Below are 19,338 nucleotides of genomic sequence, written 5' to 3' on the forward strand. Positions count from 1 at the left end.
TCCTAATAAAAAAAGGATAAACATTTTTATTATAATCACACACTGATTATTTTATTTAAATTAAACATTGACATCGTTTATAATTTTAGCTTTGCATAACATAACATGCAGACGATGAAAATTATGTTACATGGTTGTTTTTCTTAGCAAGCATTTATATACTTTCATGGGTACCAATGTGTTATTTACACCATTTTTAGTCGATTAAAATATTATTAATTTGCTAGATAAAAATTTTATACACACTGATTTGGTAACTAATGAGAAAATCTAGAATATTATGAGATAACCCCTTTTGCTTAATTTGTCAAAATGACATAAACTCGCCTTCTTCATGTTCCAGTCACTGCAATAAAACCAATGAAGTATACTATATAGGTCTATGAATAAAACATGATTAAAACAGATCTGTACATCTCGCCGTGACAGTTGAAGTTCTCGAGCAAAGTAGAGCTGAAACTCATTAGAAAAACAGAGATGGCAAATAAATCAATGTCAAAATATGCAAAATACCCGTTCACAACTTCACACCGATAATCATTGTTCTGGAATGTTATTCAAAATAAAGTGACAGAAAAACCAAAAAACAAAAATTCGTTTTTTTTGTCTTAACATAGTTATATTAAAATTAATGAAAAAGTATCGTCATGGCATCTACATCCAATGATAACGTGCCTCAACATATGAATGCTCCAGAAAATGCTTCTGATGAACTTGAACCGGGTGCATGTCATGATAGCATACTAAACCCCACTGATTCCTTTGAAGAGTTTGCATCGGAGATGAGTTCCAGCCTAAGAGAGACCTGCTTGACTACTAAGAGCAGTACTATAAGTGAAATACAAAGTGAAATCTTGGAAACTGCTGAAGACCCTAAACTGAAAGCAGCGAAATCAAGTGATGATTTACAAACAAAAGATGTAAGTTTTATAGATACAGTAGCTAATTATGTAAGTTGCTAAACTTAATTAAGACTGTCAGCCATGTCTTTATATCACTACCAGTACATAATCATCAATTAAATATGTTATGAAATTTATTAGTATTTAAAAAAGAGTAATATTTTCTATAAATATTTTACCCTCGAATTGTTAGCAAAACATTAGTTTTATTATCACTATTAACTAACATCAACACATGTTTTTAAAACCAAACAACATAAATCTTATTAGTTACATATTTAGAATGCCTAAATAAAAGTATCATAATATGAGGAATTTTGTCAGTTTGGGTCAACATTTTTCTTGGCCTGCTAGAGGCTCTCATTCAGAAAGGTATAAACTAATATTCACAAATTCTTACAGGGATCAATGTCAGCTTCAGCCAGCAATTCGAACTTAATTGAGGAGAATGGAGATGATACAGATGATGATAAAGACTATCTACAGTCACCAGAACTTGTTAATAAAGAGAAACATGTGTTCATACTTAGCACTGCAGGAAAACCTATTTATTCAAGGTAAGAGATATTCTTTGAGGGTAGAGCTCATAGCCCATCTGTTGTTAAATGGTTATTGGGGTCTATCAACCTCACAATATGAATACCGTCATGTGCCTGAGATGTGAAGTCAGTATCACAACTATAAGTCTGTCCTACCCTTCAAATTCGAATGCACTATTGATTTGTGGCAGCTTAAGTTTGAATGTGAGAACTCACCGATATAGGCTCTGTATGTGGTATGTAATTCTAATATAATAATATAAGTGAATATTTTTTTTCCCCATTTAAACCACAAACCATTGGTTTTTTTTTAAGTTTGAGTTTAATCTGATGTGTTACTGTTATTCCGCTGTTGGATAATATTTCAAAATTTTTCTAACATAGTTTGATTTTAGATATGGCAACGAAGACAAGTTAGCTGGCCTGTGTGGTGTTATCCAAGCTCTTGTCAGCGTAATAGAAGAACAGAACCAGGATATATTGAGGTTCATCAACACGAAAGATTGTAAAGCAGTATTCCTTGTTAAGGGACCCCTAATACTGGTTGCTGTTTCGAAATCCAATGAAAGTGAAACCCAATTAGTTTTGCAGTTGACGTAAGTGAAAATTAAAGTTTATCTTCAAGATAAATAAAAATTTTGATAAAATATATTTTTATCACAGTGTACGGGGCTAATAATCCCTCTGATAAATATCACCAGCTGGTGGACAGTTATATTTTTAATAAATGCCAGTTTTGATAGACAGTTCAGCCTTCAAACTAGAAAACATGAATAGAAATGCAACCTGTAACTTATTGAATGTCAAAAAAAATAGACAAATCATGTCAGATATCATTAGGGCAGATCAAAGGATCACTTGAAATATATATTTGAAATTAAAAAATACTTTTTTTTTCTTTCTAGATATGCATTCAATCAAATTGTTTCGCTGTTAACACTAACCCAACTGAATAGAATATTTGAGCAGCGAAGGAACTATGATCTGAGAAGGCTACTGGCCGGAGCTGAAAGATTGATTGATCATTTGCTTGTGTTTATGGAGAAAGATCCTGCCTTTTTACTAGGTAATACAGTAAATTGTAATTGTTAGTCTGTTATTGTTAAACAATCACTAGAAATAGACCCATAGACACAGCCCACTGAGTTTCTAGCCGGATCTTCTGCGAAGCACTGCTCTTGCTAGTTAGTTCTTGCTAGTCAGTGTTAGCAACACTCCGGCTTGAGCCCCGTGAGCTCACCTACATACGCTAGGGCGAAGCTGAAATAGCCTCTCAAGGCTATCAGCATAGGTAGGGAAAAAAAAAAGAAAAATGGATGGGAGGTATAGTAATCGGCAAACTTCGTGAGCAAATGACCTTGACTGCGCAGAACCGAATTTTAGATCACTTTGGTGGTGAGGGTGAGGCGCGACGGCAGGGGAAATCGTATCGAGCGCGTTATTGGTAGATCAGTCGAACCTTGCGTCCCGCACCGCGCCCTCGTTCCGCTTGCTCCCAAAAGTACGCTTGCGTACAGTGGAAAGTCTATCGTTATTAATCGTTAAGTTATTAGTTATAATTGCTTGTGGACTTTGTTGCCATTGCTATTTGTTGAGTGTTTGTTGATTTTTTATAAAACATACACTATGCCGTGACAAACTGGTGTAGTACTTAAAAGAAAGGGTAGAAAATTTGTGTACGACGTATATTGCTTCATCATAAAACAGGGGAAGAATGATATGGAAAAATTAAAACAGACTTCGGAAGCAACAAAAACATCAGTGAGTACTGTTTGGTGCATTATTAACGAAGCTAAAGGCTCTGGCTTGCTCGCCGTGTTTCGGACTCCGGGTAAGAAAAGATCAGGGAAGAAGAAAGTTACCGGAATGGATAGTTTCGTTCAATCTGTAATAAAAATATGTAATCATAATAACTACATAACAAGCAGCGAAACTCCGTACCGTAGAAAGGCTTCGAAACATTTAAAGAAGATATAAATTTTAATGGCTCGGAATGAAGCTTACGACGAATTATGAAAGAGCTAGGCTTCAGATGGAAAAAAAGAACAGAAAATAATCGGAAGCTGGTAAATGAAAAAAGTAACATTCGATTACTACGAATCGAATATCTTCAAAAAATAATTAATTATAGACAAAAAAGAAGACCGAATCGACCGAGTTGTAAACTACGCCGATGAGCCCTATGTCGACTCATCACGATGATAGCGACTCGGGTGATGAAAACAGTGATGATGATGATGGTCAAGATTATGATAACGAAAAAAAATATACAAATACCAGCTTCGCTTCAACTGAACCAAGACCTGGCAACAGCTCTAGTTTTGACTTAATAGAAGGAATATCTATTTTATCGCAAGATTAAATTATTACAATTATTAACCTATATGTTTTGTTGATGTTCTAATAAATATATAAATAAATACATATGTTGATTTTAATAATTTAATAGCATTATGACGCAGAGTAAGTAATGTTTTTGCACGTGAGTGTACCATGCGCAAACTTACCCCCACTACGTCAACAAATGCTCAAGAAGTTTGCCGGTTATTATATGCAATGTAAAAAAATATGCAAGATAATATTTTCAACTGTGTTATCGGTATAAGAAACTGTGTAATTATAATCTCATATAATTATCTTATCCTCCCAGATGCTTGTTTTGTGTATTAGTTTTAGGTATGTTGCAAGGTGGCACAAGTTGTCTCTTATGTTTTGTCTCCTTCCACAAGCAGCAATCATACATTGTATTATAATGGAGACTTTTATGTTCTCTCTAGTTATTCATTCACGATTTTTATCGAATTATTCTAGTGAATTAAAAAAAAACAAAATGTGTGCAATTCACACGTGGTAGAAGTGAAACCTTCCAAAATTAAAATACAATTATTCTTAAACGTCTTAAGTATATGTAAAATTTTGTCATTAGTAAATAATTGTAAGGTAGCGCCTTCTGTGAATTGATATTTTAATTTCACGTATAATCCTAAATTAAAATTCACTACAAGAGCTTTCATACACACATTAGTATTAAAAAATCTCACAGATGGCGCTGTATTAAATAGTATGTATATTTCTGTCTCATTCTTTGCTGGCTTCATCCTACACATTTTTGTATTTGTGTCTCTTACCTGTCGTTTTTTCCGTTGCATCCGGTTTGAAATCACAACGATTCTAAAGAAGTTTTCACTTCAAAAAGTACTTAATTTTTCTCAGGTGCAGTCCGATGCCTTCCTTTACCAGAAAAAGCCAGAGAGAATATCACGAATGCAATAACAACCACGTGCCACAAGATTCGTGATCTCGTCTTCGCTATAATGATAGCTGGGAATCAACTGATAACATTAGTGAGAATGAAAAAATACACCCTGCACCCTTCGGATATACATTTGCTTTTCAATTTAATAAGGAGTTCGGAGTCATTCAAAACGGCCGAGAGCTGGACGCCAATATGCCTTCCCAAGTTTGATGCAACGTGAGTTTGTGTTTTATATGAATAACTTAAATATATTATCTATATATTAATACGTGAAGCAAAAACTTTGTATCCCTTTTTACGACGCGGGGACGGAGGAGTATGAAATTTTCCAAACTTACAGAGAATAGAGAAGAAGTGCACAATGCTAATATTTTTTTAAAATAATGCATAAAAGATACATTAAATCAATAAAGAAAACATTACACACACTACATACCGTGTATTTGACACACACACGTATCCATACTATTTATTGTCAAACTTTTGTTCTTGACTTCTGTTGTCAAATTGAGAATAGATTAAATATTGTTTGTCTTTGTTAATACTTTTTTAGTGTAGTCTTGGCGAAATTTGTGATTATAGAAGTATAAAATACAATCATAATAGTGTACAAACTTACAATTCCAATTAATTATAGTCGAATTTCGACTACTGCGGGACTTCTAGTATAAAATATTATATGTTGGATACTAGGCATAGCCTGTATCGTAAGTTCCTCATGATACAGGCTATGCCTAGTGTGAAGATCATTGGTTAATATTATATTGTTGATACCATCTGCCTAATCCCTCAATTCGTTAAATATGTAAATAGTATTCTAGGTCATGATTTAAGAGTTTATGTAGTAAATAAAGAAATTATTATTATTATTATTTCATGTTAGCGAACAAGAAACAAAAAAAGTACTTAAAAGATAAAACAGTCAATGAAGTCATATCCTGATACATAATTCTTCTGAAAAGTAGTCATGCATTCCGGTTCTAATAATAGCATAGCTCTTATACAATAAAATTGATTTCGACCTTATGTCCCAGGTGAGTAGTGGTATGAGTATTTAACGGTAGGCAGCGGCTTGGCTCTGCCCCTGGCATTGCTGAAGTCCATGGGCGACGGTAACCACTCACCATCAGGTGGGCCGTATGCTCATCTGCCTACAGAGGCAATAAAAAAAGAAAAAAAAAGAGCATTTTAATGTCCATACTCAAGTCATCAATAAACAGCCTAGCCTGGTGACGCTGACATGATCTCCCTAGACCATCAGCTTAGGTAGGAAAAAAATGAACAGATGGGTAATTTCTGCAATAAAAAATACCGTCAGAGCATTGACTCTGTATTCCTAACTATGTTTCATTGCATGCATACGAGTTCCATTGTGATTTTTTTTCCTTCCATTTAAGTGTTGTATAAAATTTCAGGGGCTTCCTGCACGGCCACGTGTCTTACATATCAGAGGACTGCCAGGCCTGTCTACTTCTACTGACCGTACAAAGGGATGCATTTACAACTTTATCCCAAGCCAAACACACAATAGCCGAGAAAATGAGACGGGCAAACTGTTTAGTTGCCATTAACAATGCTTTAAACCGTAACGAAGAGTTGTCCACAACGAAACCCCTCAAGCACATCGGCATACCGGAAATAAGGCATTTTATGTATAAATGTAAATCAACAGCGCAGCTGTTCTCGTCGGATCCGATTAGTTTAGATCGATTACAAGATTATCGATTAAGGCACAAAGAAGGGGGCGATATAGTCGATAAGAAAATAACAAAGTTGTCGGATATCGATTATGTTAGAAACTATCGGAAGTTTTGTAATCAGATACATTGTGTCGCGACGCCTGCTAAGCTTATATTCAGATCGAGTTCACAAGACACAATATTGTCTTGGGTAAGTCTTTTTATTTTTATTTTATATATGGATAGACCGTCGCTGATGGATGATAATACCTAGTCAGGTCATAAATTCTGTCACATGTTTAATGTAAAATAATTGAAACAAGTTTATTCATTATGTAACCATTCATATACCAAAATGAACTTAACAAAACATAGATTCTTATGACACTAAAGTTTATTCAAAATGACCTCCGTGATTTTGAATACAGGCCTTCAATCTGCGAGGCCAGTCGTCTATCGCAGCACGAACGAGGTCCATGTCAATATCGGCGGCTGCCTTAATCAAGGATGTCTTGAGTGATCCAAATTGGGATGAGGCTTTGAGCACGCCTTTTCCTCCAAGTGTTGCCATATCTTGTAATCTAACGGATTCAAATCTGGACTGGAGGAGGGCCAGTCTTCGTGCCGGATGAAGTCGATTTCACGCGCCGCCAGCCAGTCTTGTGTGCTCTTCGCTCTATGAGCTGGCGCCGAATCTTGTTGGAATACCCAGTGCCTGTTATTGAACATGGTATGAGAAACAGGTTCCACAAGGTTCGTCAGGACTGTATTTTGATACACAACTGCATTCGTTTTTACACCTTTCTCACAAAAATGTACCTCTGTTAAGCCCCAATAAGAAACTCCCAACCATACCATGAGCGAGGATGGAAAATGACCTCGTTGGACACGCGGAATACGGTTGCTCGCTTCTTCACTACTGTGTGCGTACACCTTATCATTTTGTTTGTTGTAGCTCTCTTCTACGGTAAAAATTTTTTCATCCGAAAAAAGAATTTCCCGATATTTTTTTCCCGCGTACCGCTTCAACAAAGCGCGGCATCTCTTCAGTCTCAGGTCCATTAGACGAGAATTCAAACGATGTCCTGTTTTTCTTCGATATGCCCGAAGCCCTAAGTCTTCATTTAACACCCTTTTCACCGTGGTTCTGCTTAACCCCATCTGAAGGGCCAACAGTTTCTGCTTACGTTTGGGATTTCTTTGAATTCGCGCCTTCACAGCTTTTATCACTGCTGGAGTCCTAACAGACCGAGGGCGACCACTTCTTGACCTGTCATCTACACTAGAGTCTTCATTGTATCGTTTGATGGTACGATAAACGAATCTTTTGGTTATATTCAAATTTTTCAGTATGTAAAAAATTAGAATTGGCGCGTAACCGCAACGATGCAACGCAATAACTGCAACACGGTCTTCTTTAAGCGTCCACTCCATATTTAAAATGAGTAAAATTGTAAAAGTATACATTTTTATTTTCATGAACAATTCGAAATTCGAATTCAACAAACTTTTTTGTGGCCAGCATTCTAAAAGAAAAGTTTTTACTGTGTGACAATACTTATGACCTGACTAGGTAATATATTCCTCAAATAGAATATAATTTTTATCAATGTGGTAGCTGTGCCCGTGACGTCACACGTAGACTCGACGTGAACTTGAAAATGCATTTTCATTATTAACATAACCAGAGCGCGATTCATAAAAGTAATGACGCCATCTATCGAGCACTATTGTAAACGTATTTAATGCTCATTGCAGGCGGGATTTTCTATGTCTACAATGAGAAACTAAAAAACATAGATTGACATTTATTCGGTAGTTTTTGCGTGACGCACACAAAAAGGAAACTTCTATCATTTTAATTGAACAACTATTTGTAATATTCTAATTACTATACTTATTGTCATTAATGATTTTAACTATTAGAAAAGAAAAAATTTCAATGTTAATTGTTAACGATTAAATTTAAAAGTTATTGATTATTAATAAAAAAGGGTGCGTGTACTTATGTACGCGCGTAAGAAGTTATACTTTTTTTTTTTATATTTAAATTTTAGTCAATTTGAAAAAAAACCGATTAAACAACATTCTCAAACACGCATATTGGACATCACTTTTCTTGACATCGTATAAATTCGGTAATTCTCGGTACGGTTCGGAAAGTTCACCTGCGGCTATATTCAGACTCGCCAAGTTACGTCGGTCGTATTGTAATGAGCGATTTAGTGGGCAACTTCATTCTGTTAATTTTGTGTCACGGTGCGCGCGCATCGTAAAATTTCACTCTCATCAATTTTTCATAACGCGCCTAAAGAAGTATAACTTCAAAAAATATATTCGTGCCATAGATTTCATGAAGTGAAACTTCTTTGATCTTACGATGAGGTGGCGGCAAATCCTTGTGCCTTCACTCTCTTTGTTTGAAATTAACCTTACAAGTTTTACTTTTAAACAAAAATTATGTAAATAACTTATTATTATGTAAACTTCGAATTTCCAGGTGACAAACGGTTTCGAATTGTACGTGACGTTCGATCCGCTTATGGAGAAGGATCACGCGATCAAGGCCGTCGACCGACTCCTCAGGTGGATAAAGAAAGAAGAGGAGAGGATATTCATAATGAACGCTCCGACCTTCTAGCCGAAGTCTTTCTTCAGCGGCATCCTGAGGTCCGGCAGCAGAAACTCCAGCACCGAGGACTCTTTGGCCACTGAGGACGTGTTATAAATAAATTATTGCATACCCGCAAGACACATAGGTATTTAAAAAAAAATGATTCAATCTCACGTTTCTTAGGACTCTGCGTATTGTGAGGTTTATTGGGGAGATGAAGGAGGAGGTGTGTGCGTTGGTTGATTGTTGCGTGTTGTCCTCAGTAAACCTCATCGGAGCGGTCAATAAAATTACTACGTATAATTTCATGTTTATTCGCGTCAGCGACCGCGGTGGAACCACTGACTGACTAACGTATGTTGCTCATTACGATAACTGCATAGTAAGCAGCTAAGCGGGCCGGGGTATCATTCCCCTACAGTATCATTAACAGATATACAGCTCGATAGATTTCGTAGTTTGAAAATATCTTCGGTTACGTTGTCTCTGTCAGTCGCTTGTGTTGAAAAGAGACATCGTTGATATCGTTATCCCTTTTCAGAGACGTATTTGTGTGGGACAGAGACATCGCGATATCGTTGCCTCTTTTTAGTGGTGTATGCAACTTAACGTGTCGAGCAGTTTATTCAGATGACTTTTTAATCGACTATATTATGTCAAATGTGGTCACTCATTTAATACCGCGAGATTGGATCCGAAGTTACTGATGTTACTTAAAGTTATACAATACGAACAAATCTAGACACATTATATACTATATTTACGGCCTGGCCACGGGGATCGGCGGTGCGAACAGCGAAGCGGTGGGCGAGGCGACCATTCGCGCAGCACCGTTTGCAGGCCACGGGTACTCACGTTCGCCGCCGCGACTAGTAAGGAAGTCCGACAGCGAAATGTCTATATCGAAATTATCTCGATATTGCTTACAAATTAATAGTTTTTTGGTTCAGGACCTATTATTTGGAAAAGATTGTGAAGTACATGATTTGAATAAGAATCGGAGTATACCTATAGATGGAGAATTCCACAAGAAGTACAAGAAATACTTTGGGTGGCTAGACTTCCAAATAGCTGGTCTAGCTAGTATTTCAGCTATTTTATTTTTTTATTGCTTAGATGGGTGGACGAGCTCACAGCCCACCTTGTGTTAAGTGGTTACTGGAGCCCATAGACATCCACAACGTAAATGCGCCACCCACCTTGAGATATAAGTTCTAAGGTCTCAAGTATAGTTATAATGGCTGCCTCACCCTTCAAACCGAAACGCATTACTACTTCACGGCAGAAATAGGCAGGGTGGTAGTACCCACCCGTGTAGACTCACAAGAGGTCCTACCACCAGTAATTACGCAAATTATTATTTTGAAGATTTCATTTTTATCACACGATGTTATTCCTTCACCGTGGAAATCAATCGTGAACGTTGAGTGTTGTTGAGTACGTATTTCATTACAAAAATTGGTACCCGCCTGATATTCGAACACCGGTGCATCGCTCAACACGATTGCACCGGACGTCCGTTAGGCCACGACGACTTTAAAAATATAAAATAAAAAATAAATAAAAAATATAAAAATTTCAGCGTTAATTTTTCGCGGCGAAAACAACTAAACTCATTTAATCACTGCACTATTCGCCGCGACTACCGCTCGACTCCGTGGCTCGCGCCGTCCGTATTCATGCATTTGTTTTGCTCGCCCGCCGCATCGCGCGATTCGCTCGGTACATTTCGCCGGTCGCTTCGCCGGTCGCCGGTGCGCGTGGCTTGTTAGGTACATTTCTATGCGCTTGTTTTAGTCGCTAGACGCTTCGCCGTTCGCACCGCGCGAATATTCGCATCGGCGAATGTCCCGTGGCCAGGCTGTTATATGTTGATAACAATGAATTAATGAATTCGATGGTGTCTACGTATAAGATTGAAAATTAAATATATATATAATATGTTTGACGATTTTAAATGCTACTTATTAAAATCCATAGGACACATAGAGCAGGTAACATTAATTATATCATTATTTTTAGTTATGTAACCCTTACGTATTATTACTTGTATCCGTTTTTATACACATCCACAATAGGGGTGTGGATACGGCTGTCAACGGTCCTACAAATAACAAGTCTGTGTGGATTGAAATATTATTTTATATCATCAGTGTGCTTAGTGCGAGTGTGTTAACGTTCTCGATAGCGTAAAAGTTAACTCAAATTTGTATGCAACTGGAACAGCGCCCCTAGCGGCAAACGTAGGCAAACGTTCGAACTCCATACAAATTTGAGTTAACTTTTATGCTATTTATGCTATAAGGAACGTTAAAAACCTAAGCACACAGATTAATTTTGTTTGGCTAGAAAAAAAAAATATATTTATTTCTCTCATTGTAAAATTTATCTGATAGCCTTCAAGCCCGAAATGTGAATATCTAATGCATCTAAAAAAATGTCATACATATTCCCTTTAAAATAATTTTTACATAAAAGACATACATAATTAAATGAATAGAATAATCACCCTTCCAGAGATAATCTAAGAAAAAAGGTAATTTGCAATTATTTTATTTCCACTAGTTGTTAAGCTACAAAAAAAATCATTATTTGTGTAGCTGCACTATTTGTTGGTACCAAAAAAAAAATACACTGGAAATTCGATGCCCTTAAAGATTCATGCCTTAAATAAGTACAAAATGCTCTTTACATGTTAGTCTTAAAGATGTTACATTAGTTATTTAGTGATGTAGAAATAATATGGAGACCAAAATTTTAGATTCGTAAATGAATGATTTATCCTATCAGGTCATCCCCGGCAGTCATGCTCCAAAATAGAAAGTTTCACGGCAATTATGAATTACCCTCAAAAACAAATTAATACACTTTTTTGATATTACTTATATTCATCGAAATTCGGGGTTTGCTGTATCACTCACTGGTTTTGCATTCGATTTGTAAGTAATAGATGCTACAAACTAAATTCATAAAATTTGTATCCCTCAATCATTTTTCATATATTATTAAATTATATTCATGCAAACGTTAATAATTAATATTGTAAATAAAAAAAACAAATATAACAATAAACATATGCTCATCATGAAATGTTAAAGTTTATTTATTTAATTAATTAATAGCGTATAATCATGTAATGACTGTCTGTTTGTTTTAGATAAAATTAATTATTTCTATATTATGTATTAATTAAGAGTTGTATATAATAATCGAATCTAACTTTACAAATTGTTATATACAGGGTTTTTATGTCGAAGTATCGTATTAAATAGAAACTGAACTCAATATATTCGTTTGCAGAGGCAAGTATAAATTCAGCCATTATTATTGTATATTTATTATCTTTTAAATAAATCAAGATGCAAGGTAGCTTAATAACCTAAAAGTACATATTATTATCCACAACACGCTTCGTCAGATTATAATTTTTTTTAATTCGCCATTTTTATTAATTAACTCCTGTGGTGTACATTGAAGCAGTTCCCTCGACACCATGACTGAATAGACAAACCCGACGAACATATTTTTTCACATGCTACCAGCGATATTACCCGTTCCTTCGTTTTTTACTGGTGGTAGGACCTCTTGTGAGTCCGCACGGGTAGGTACCACCGCCCTGCCTATTTCTGCCGTGAAGCAGTAATGCGTTTCGGTTGGTAGGGTGGGGCAGTCGTTGTAACTATACTTGAGACCTTAGAACTTATATCTCAAGGTGGGTGGCGGCATTTACGTTGTAGATGTCTATGGGCTCCAGTATCCACTTTACAACAGGTGGGCTGTGATCTCGTCCACCCATCTAAGCAATAAAAAATAAAAAAAGACGATTCATTACCGTTACAGCCAGTAACAAAAACTGATTTTGAGATTTGATAACTTACCATGAATTAAAAACCAAACCTGTGTTTATTTCTTTGCATAATTGCTGGTTATAGGAGAATTGTAAGTTCGTACTGGAAGTCACCACCATCCTTACTCCATTTGACTGGGTTTTCCATTATATAGACAAATGCAATTTTAACCCCATGTCACATGTCAGGTGATGATAATTACGTTGTGATCAAAAAAGCAATAATTAGGATATTTTAATTGAATTTCTATGTAATAACTGTTTTGCCAACAGTACTTAAGTATTTGTTTCTTAGTGAATGTTACTTTCTTCGGAAGCGTGAAGATTGCCATTAGCACTAAATTCTAGATTTGACAATCGCCAAAGCTTATAAGTATTATAGAACAAGTAGCTTAATATAAAAAAATCATATATTTTGGATAACTTAAAAATTAATGTTGATGGTAGTTTAAATATGGGTCTGCGGAGGGACTTCGGTTCCCTCTGTATTTTGTACCGAATGTTCCATGGGGAGTGCTCTGAGGAATTGTTCGAGATGATGTTTCCCGAGCGCTATGACATGTCCTTCTTTAAAAGAGGCTTGTGGAGAGTATTAAGCGGTAGGCAGCGGCTTGGCTCTGCCCCTGGCATTGCTGAAGTCCATGGGCGACGGTAACCACTCACCATCAGGTGGGCCGTATGCTCGTCTGCCTACAAGGGCAATAAAAAAAAAATTGTCTGGTTATATTATCTTAGCTGTCTGATATTATTAACAGTTTGGATTTGGATGAAATTGAAACTTTAAACTCTCATGTCTCCAATTAGGCATCAATATTGACATCCTCATTTTTATAATGAGACACCGGTGTGGACGAGTCCAGACATCATAAATTACACACTAGAATAAGAGCCATCTTATTTGTTCTATATGAAAAAGATTCCCTAATTTTTATCCGTGAAAGTTAATCAAAGGAGTCATAATTAGCTTGGAACTGCTTATATGGTACTGGATTTGTTGTATTAAATCAATGTTCTATCTAATAGTACTTATTCAATAATCTAGTAATGTTAAAAATGTTTTTTTTTTAATCATCCGAACCTGTTGTCGTATTTATAATAATTTTATAAATTAAAATAATGTAACTTTTTTAGTTGTATTATTGTGATCCTCTAATGATAAAAATTAAAAAAATATATATTATGTGTTTGATGGTGGTTCATTAGCTATTCAACAACCATTACGTATTAGGTTTTTTATAATTTTAAATTTACAGTCAGATTTCATCTCTTCCCACAGATTACCATAACAGGCAAAGAGACAATATATTTCTAAAACTTCACACAGAAGAGCCCAGTTAATATTGGCTTTATTATGAACTAGCGACCCGCCCTCGCTTCGCTTCGGAAACTGTAATTTATTATTGATTTCTCCACTATTTAATGGATGTTATTATACATATAAACATTCATCTTCAATCGCTCTATCTATTAAAAAAAACCGCATCAAAATCCCTTGCGTAGTTTTAAAGATTTAAGCATACATAGGGACAAAGAAAGCAACTTTGTTTTATACTATGTAGTGATACTACATATGAGACAAAAACAGATACACCCAGAATTTGTATATTCAAACATATTTAACAAAGAGAAGGAACCTGGATTTGGTTGTACAATAGTCAAAGCTGAATTATTAACCATTAAGCTCAGGTGATAAAATATATATTATGGAACATAAAGAGTTGTTGAGTCTCCTAAAAGTATTAAAGGTTTTCTGTGTTCATGATCCTTATTCAAATAAGCTTTAGTGCTTATTGTTACATAGTATGACTAAATAAAAATTACACTTATAATTATTCTAATGTCTTCTATCTCTTCTCCTATCATCATGTCTTTCTCTTCGGTCCTTATCTCTATCTCTTTGACGTTCACGGTCTCTATCCTTCTCTCGTTCACGTTCCTTTTCTCTTTCACGCTCTTTGTCTCTTTCGCGTTCTTTCTCTCTTTCACGTTCCTTTTCCCTTTCACGTTCCTTCTCTCTTTCTCGTTCCTTCTCGCGTTCCCGCTCTTTTTCTCTCTCCCTATCACGTCTTCTATCTCTGCTCCTTGAACGTTCTCTTTTTCTGTCCTTATCACGTCTGTCACGGTCTCTTGATCTGAAATAAAAGATTTTTGTTTATTGTTTTATGTAATATGTTTCTGTTGTGTATCAAGGAGGGTTTATTATTACAATATTTATTAAGCATATACTACAAAAATGGTTGCACAGTATTTATACTGCACTTTGTTTCATAGACCATCAACAATGTACACACTCTTTTCTGAAGTCATACAAGCCTGTTGGAAACACTGATTTTTGAGAATACTAATTAATGCCTTAGAAAGATTTCAAGCAGTCAGTGATAATTGTAACGACTTTTATGATGATGTGGTACCTATCTCTCTTTCTATCCCTGTCCCGTCTATCTTTCTCTCGCTTGTTCTCTTTGGCTTCGGGGTCAATAACTTCATCGTCAGACGGCATTTCTTCATCCATATCATCATCCAGAGCCGAAATTTTGGGCTCGATTTCGTTATTCTGCTCCAAAATATGACGTTTCTGTATCCTCGGCATAATAATATCGCATAATCTCTCTTCGCGCAGTAATTCATCAATAAACTCGTCCATGTGAACTATCTCGTATTGGCCGTCGCGATTTTGCCGCCTTAACTTCCTATTATCGTTGTAAAGTGGCTCCAAATACTTGTAGCAGTCAACAGAGGTACCGGTGAGGCGCATGTAAAAAGCGCCAAGTGCACGTACGTATTTGAACTCTTCATTCTTTATGAACTCAACCACAATATCTTTTTCTGGCTGTATTTGAAGCATTTTTAATACTAAACACAAAAATGGTGTGGGGTAAATGAAACCGCCGTGCACGCCGCCTACATAACGCAATTCCATCGCTTTGTCTACTACCAGCTCTGCAGTTAAAGCGAAACATTCTTCCTTCCAATACTTCGAGTCGTAAATACGAGATCTGATAATTTTTTCTATTAAATACTGAGGATTTGTACCCCGAATTGATTTCGCGTCCTTTACGGTACGATTCGCCATTTTTGTTATGGTTCTTTGACATTTTTGACATTGACTCTTTTTGTTCTCATAACCAACTGTATACGCAAAGGGGTTGTGGCATATTACATAAAAAGTACGGCCTACATAGAAATGTATTCAACAGCAGGCAACGGTTTGGCTATTTTAAGAGCATTGCTAGCGTTCATTAACATCAATAACAACTTTCTAGAAAATGCTGGCTTTTTGAAAGCAACAAATCATTTTATGTTTGATTTATTCGAGATTTTTTCTTTTGTGCTAATGGTATGCTATGGAAGGTAGGCTCCATAAATGGTACGAAAAATAAAGTAAATGGAGGTTTCATTCATAGGAGACATCAGATATAAAGCCCATGAAAGGTATTATGAATAGTAGTATTATTAAACAGAATCGGGCTAATGTTAATCAAAGCTAGGCACATATTTGGCTATTGAATATAGATTGAAGAGTGTTATGAAAATGAATCAGTTATCATTTTATATATTTCTTTATGTACAGTATTCAAAAGGGATCAAAGATTGAAATTTTCAAATTTTAGGACGGCGCATCTTTTAAGAATAAGCCCCGTAAAAAATTACTAACAATTCCATAAAATATGTTAAGCTTCCTTTCAAAAACATTTCTCTCATTTCAAATTAAACTTTTTTATACCAAATGGCTACTAGGCACCAATTACTTGAAAACCTTATTTATTAAAAAGCACGGTACTGAGCACTGTACTCAAGTTGATTGAATAGAATAAAATAGTAAGAAAAAAGATCTACTGTGAAGAACAAAGCACAGATTTTTCCAAATAAATGCACGAGTAATTCTTAAAGTAGAGTAAAATTATTCTCATTATTTTCCATACACCGGTCCTTGACTCAAAACTAAATCAGTGAGTATTTTGTAATATTTTCACATTTAAGTAGAAAGTGAAAGTCCTTACTTTATAACTCATGGCTGGACTAGGTATATATCTATATGAAATAATAAACAAAGCGATTATATCGCCAGAAAGACCAGTCTTAACGATTGCCGTTGACTATCGAATATGACACAGGGCATTTTCTAGTCATAGAAATAATTATTTGAAAATATTTTAATTCTTATTAAGTTTTACTTTTTTTTTTATATTTTGCTATAATAAACTAATATTTTATTGGCTCACTGAATTTGGCCCCTTTCTTTTATTTTCGGATTTTTTTTATTTTTAATTATTTGTTCGTCGTTTGTTCGTTAATGCTCAAATGTAAAAATTGTTTGTTCGTCTGTTGTTTATTAATAATTAATTAAACAAATGATCACCTTTAAGTAGGACCCCCTTACTAGATATTTTTATTTTTAACGTTGAGATTAATTAATTTTGATCAATTATCGTTTGTTTGACGACTATTGGTGATTGTTCGATCATAAAATTTCAAATAATTACATTCCCAATTATTAAGCCTTGTAATATATATCAATCAAGATACTTCTCGATAGTAATAATTACGATAATATAGACGTAAATAAATATTTTTTATAAATAAAATATTTTTTAAAATAAAATCCTGTTTATAGGGTATATGTATACTAAGTTTATTCTTCCATATGAAATGAATTTCTACTAAATGTTCCTGCAATATATTTCTTGAACTTCTAAATAATTATCATTTCAATAAAAACAGATTTTGTGTGCATTAAATTTTCATTTTTTGAACTACGTAATGAATTTAGGAATAATTACATTCCCGATCCTGCGGACAGAATGGAAAGCAGTCGACGTCGCCCAAAACACGTCATCTCGGATCCTCCCGATCCACTAACGGTGCTTTTACGTACTTCAAGCACCGGTCACCGTTCTCGTCGAACCCGTCGCTTGCGACGAAGGGCTCGACGAGTAAATTAACTCTCAGACAGAGCCCACTGAGTTTCTCGCCGGATCTTCTCAGTGGGTCGCGTTTCCGATCCGGTGGTAGATTCTGCGAAGCACGGCCCTTGCTAGGGTTCGTGTTAGCAACGTCATCAGGTTTGAGCCCCGTGAGCTCACCTACTAAAGTTAGGGTTACGCTGAAATAGCCCCTAGGGCTATCAGCTTAAGTAGGAAAAAAAAAAGGAATAATTGGCCGTATTTTTCAAGGTGTGTGGCGCATTTACATTGTAGATGTCTATGGGCTCCAGTAACCATTTAACACCAGGTGGGCTGTGAGCTCGTCCACACATCTAAGCAATAAAAAAAAAAAAATCCCCGATATTTTTTGTTGAAGTTTTGAATATTTTTTTGGTCTGCATAAGGAATAATTAGACAGTATAAACGCACTTGTTAACAAAACGCTAGAAAATACGCCCATTGCCAACTGACTGACAAAACCGGCGCATGCGCAATGTAGGCGTGAGGTGATGGTTTGCTTATTAGATATAAAATAATTAATAATTAGGAATTCAATTGTTTTTAAGATCGAACAATCACCAATATTCGTTGAACTAACGATAATTGATTAAAATTAATTGATCTGAGCGATAAAAATAAAGATATCTTCTAGTAAGGGGAGCCAACTTAAGGGTAATCATTTGTTTACTCAATTATAAATAAATAAAAGACGAACTAACAATTTTTACATTCAAACATTAACGAACAAACGACGAACAAATCATTAAAAATAAAAATAAAACCGAAAATCAAAAAAAGGAGGCCAATTTCAGTGAGCCTATTTTATTGTCTACTTTTTTTTTTCTACCTAAGCTGATAGCCTTGAGAGGCTATTCCAGCGTAACCTTAACTAGAAGGTGAGCTCATGGGGCACAAACCTGACGACGTTGCTTACACGAACCCTAGCAAGAGCCATGCTTCGCAGAATCTACCACCGGATCGGAAACGCAACCCACTGAGAAGATCCGGCGAGAAACTCAGTGGGCTGCATTGTCTACTTTTTTTTTTTTTTTTTCCTACCTAAGCTGATAGCCCTAGCGGCTATGTCAGCGTAACCCTAACTTTAGTAGGTGAGCTCACGGGGCTCAAACCTGACGATGTTGCTAACACGAACCCTAGCAAGAGCCGTGCTTCGCAGAATCTACCACCGGATCGGAAACGCGACCCACTGAGAAGATCCGGCGAGAAACTCAGTGGGCTGTGTCTGAGAGTTAATTTACTCGTCGAGCCCTTCGTCGCAAGCTACGGGTTCGACGAGAACGGTGACCGGTGCTTGAAGTACCTAAAAGCACCGTTAGTGGATCAGGAGGATCCGAGATGACGTGTTTTGGGCGACGTCGACTGCTTTCCATTCTGTCCGCAGGATCGGGAATGTAGTTACCGGCGGCCACGATCAGAGGGTTCTCGTGTCGTGCCGCTTTATCGAAGTGGCATAGTTGTCTACATTTAGTTCGATTGTTTATATAGGTTTTTTGCATAGATTAATAACTAGTACACACGAGTATTTGATACATAGATGATGATACTTAATATTTGA

The 19,338-nt window shown here is 35.9% G+C and overlaps 2 protein-coding genes across 2 annotated transcripts; one reads left to right on the forward strand and one right to left on the reverse strand.

The window, feature by feature from the left end:
* Positions 1–403: 403 nt before the first annotated feature.
* LOC101743571 (protein SAND) lies at positions 404–13,963 on the forward strand. Its single transcript, XM_038021139.2, has 7 exons — positions 404–920; positions 1,305–1,459; positions 1,837–2,037; positions 2,347–2,507; positions 4,655–4,913; positions 6,113–6,587; positions 8,877–13,963. Exons 1-7 carry the CDS (start codon positions 648–650, stop codon positions 9,015–9,017), a joined length of 1,665 nt encoding a protein of 554 aa, XP_037877067.1. The 5' UTR covers positions 404–647; the 3' UTR covers positions 9,018–13,963.
* A 460-nt stretch (positions 13,964–14,423) lies between these two features.
* LOC101737609 (pre-mRNA-splicing factor 38) lies at positions 14,424–15,941 on the reverse strand. Its single transcript, XM_004933514.5, has 2 exons — positions 15,249–15,941; positions 14,424–14,969 (listed from the first exon to the last, which is right to left on the reverse strand). The coding sequence occupies exons 1-2, from the start codon at positions 15,908–15,910 to the stop codon at positions 14,672–14,674; spliced, it is 960 nt and encodes a 319-aa protein (XP_004933571.2). The 5' UTR covers positions 15,911–15,941; the 3' UTR covers positions 14,424–14,671.
* Between the last annotated feature and the right edge of the window lie 3,397 nt (positions 15,942–19,338).

Source organism: Bombyx mori, chromosome 28, assembly GCF_030269925.1.
Source record: "Bombyx mori chromosome 28, ASM3026992v2".
In the NCBI taxonomy this organism is placed as follows: Eukaryota; Metazoa; Arthropoda; class Insecta; order Lepidoptera; family Bombycidae; genus Bombyx; species Bombyx mori.

What these genes read in the sequence shown, in the direction of transcription:
- LOC101743571 (XM_038021139.2), top strand. Translation starts at nt 648, where the DNA reads ATGGCATCTACATCCAATGATAACGTGCCTCAACATATGAATGCTCCA. An exon ending in GGAAAACCTATTTATTCAAG is followed by an intron (nt 1,460 to 1,836) that starts GTAAGAGATATT and finishes GTTTGATTTTAG; the next exon opens with ATATGGCAACGAAGACAAGT. An exon ending in AAGACACAATATTGTCTTGG is followed by an intron (nt 6,588 to 8,876) that starts GTAAGTCTTTTT and finishes TCGAATTTCCAG; the next exon opens with GTGACAAACGGTTTCGAATT.
- LOC101737609 (XM_004933514.5), bottom strand. Translation starts at nt 15,910, where the DNA reads ATGGCGAATCGTACCGTAAAGGACGCGAAATCAATTCGGGGTACAAAT. An exon ending in AGGGATAGAAAGAGAGATAG is followed by an intron (nt 14,970 to 15,248) that starts GTACCACATCAT and finishes CTTTTATTTCAG; the next exon opens with ATCAAGAGACCGTGACAGAC.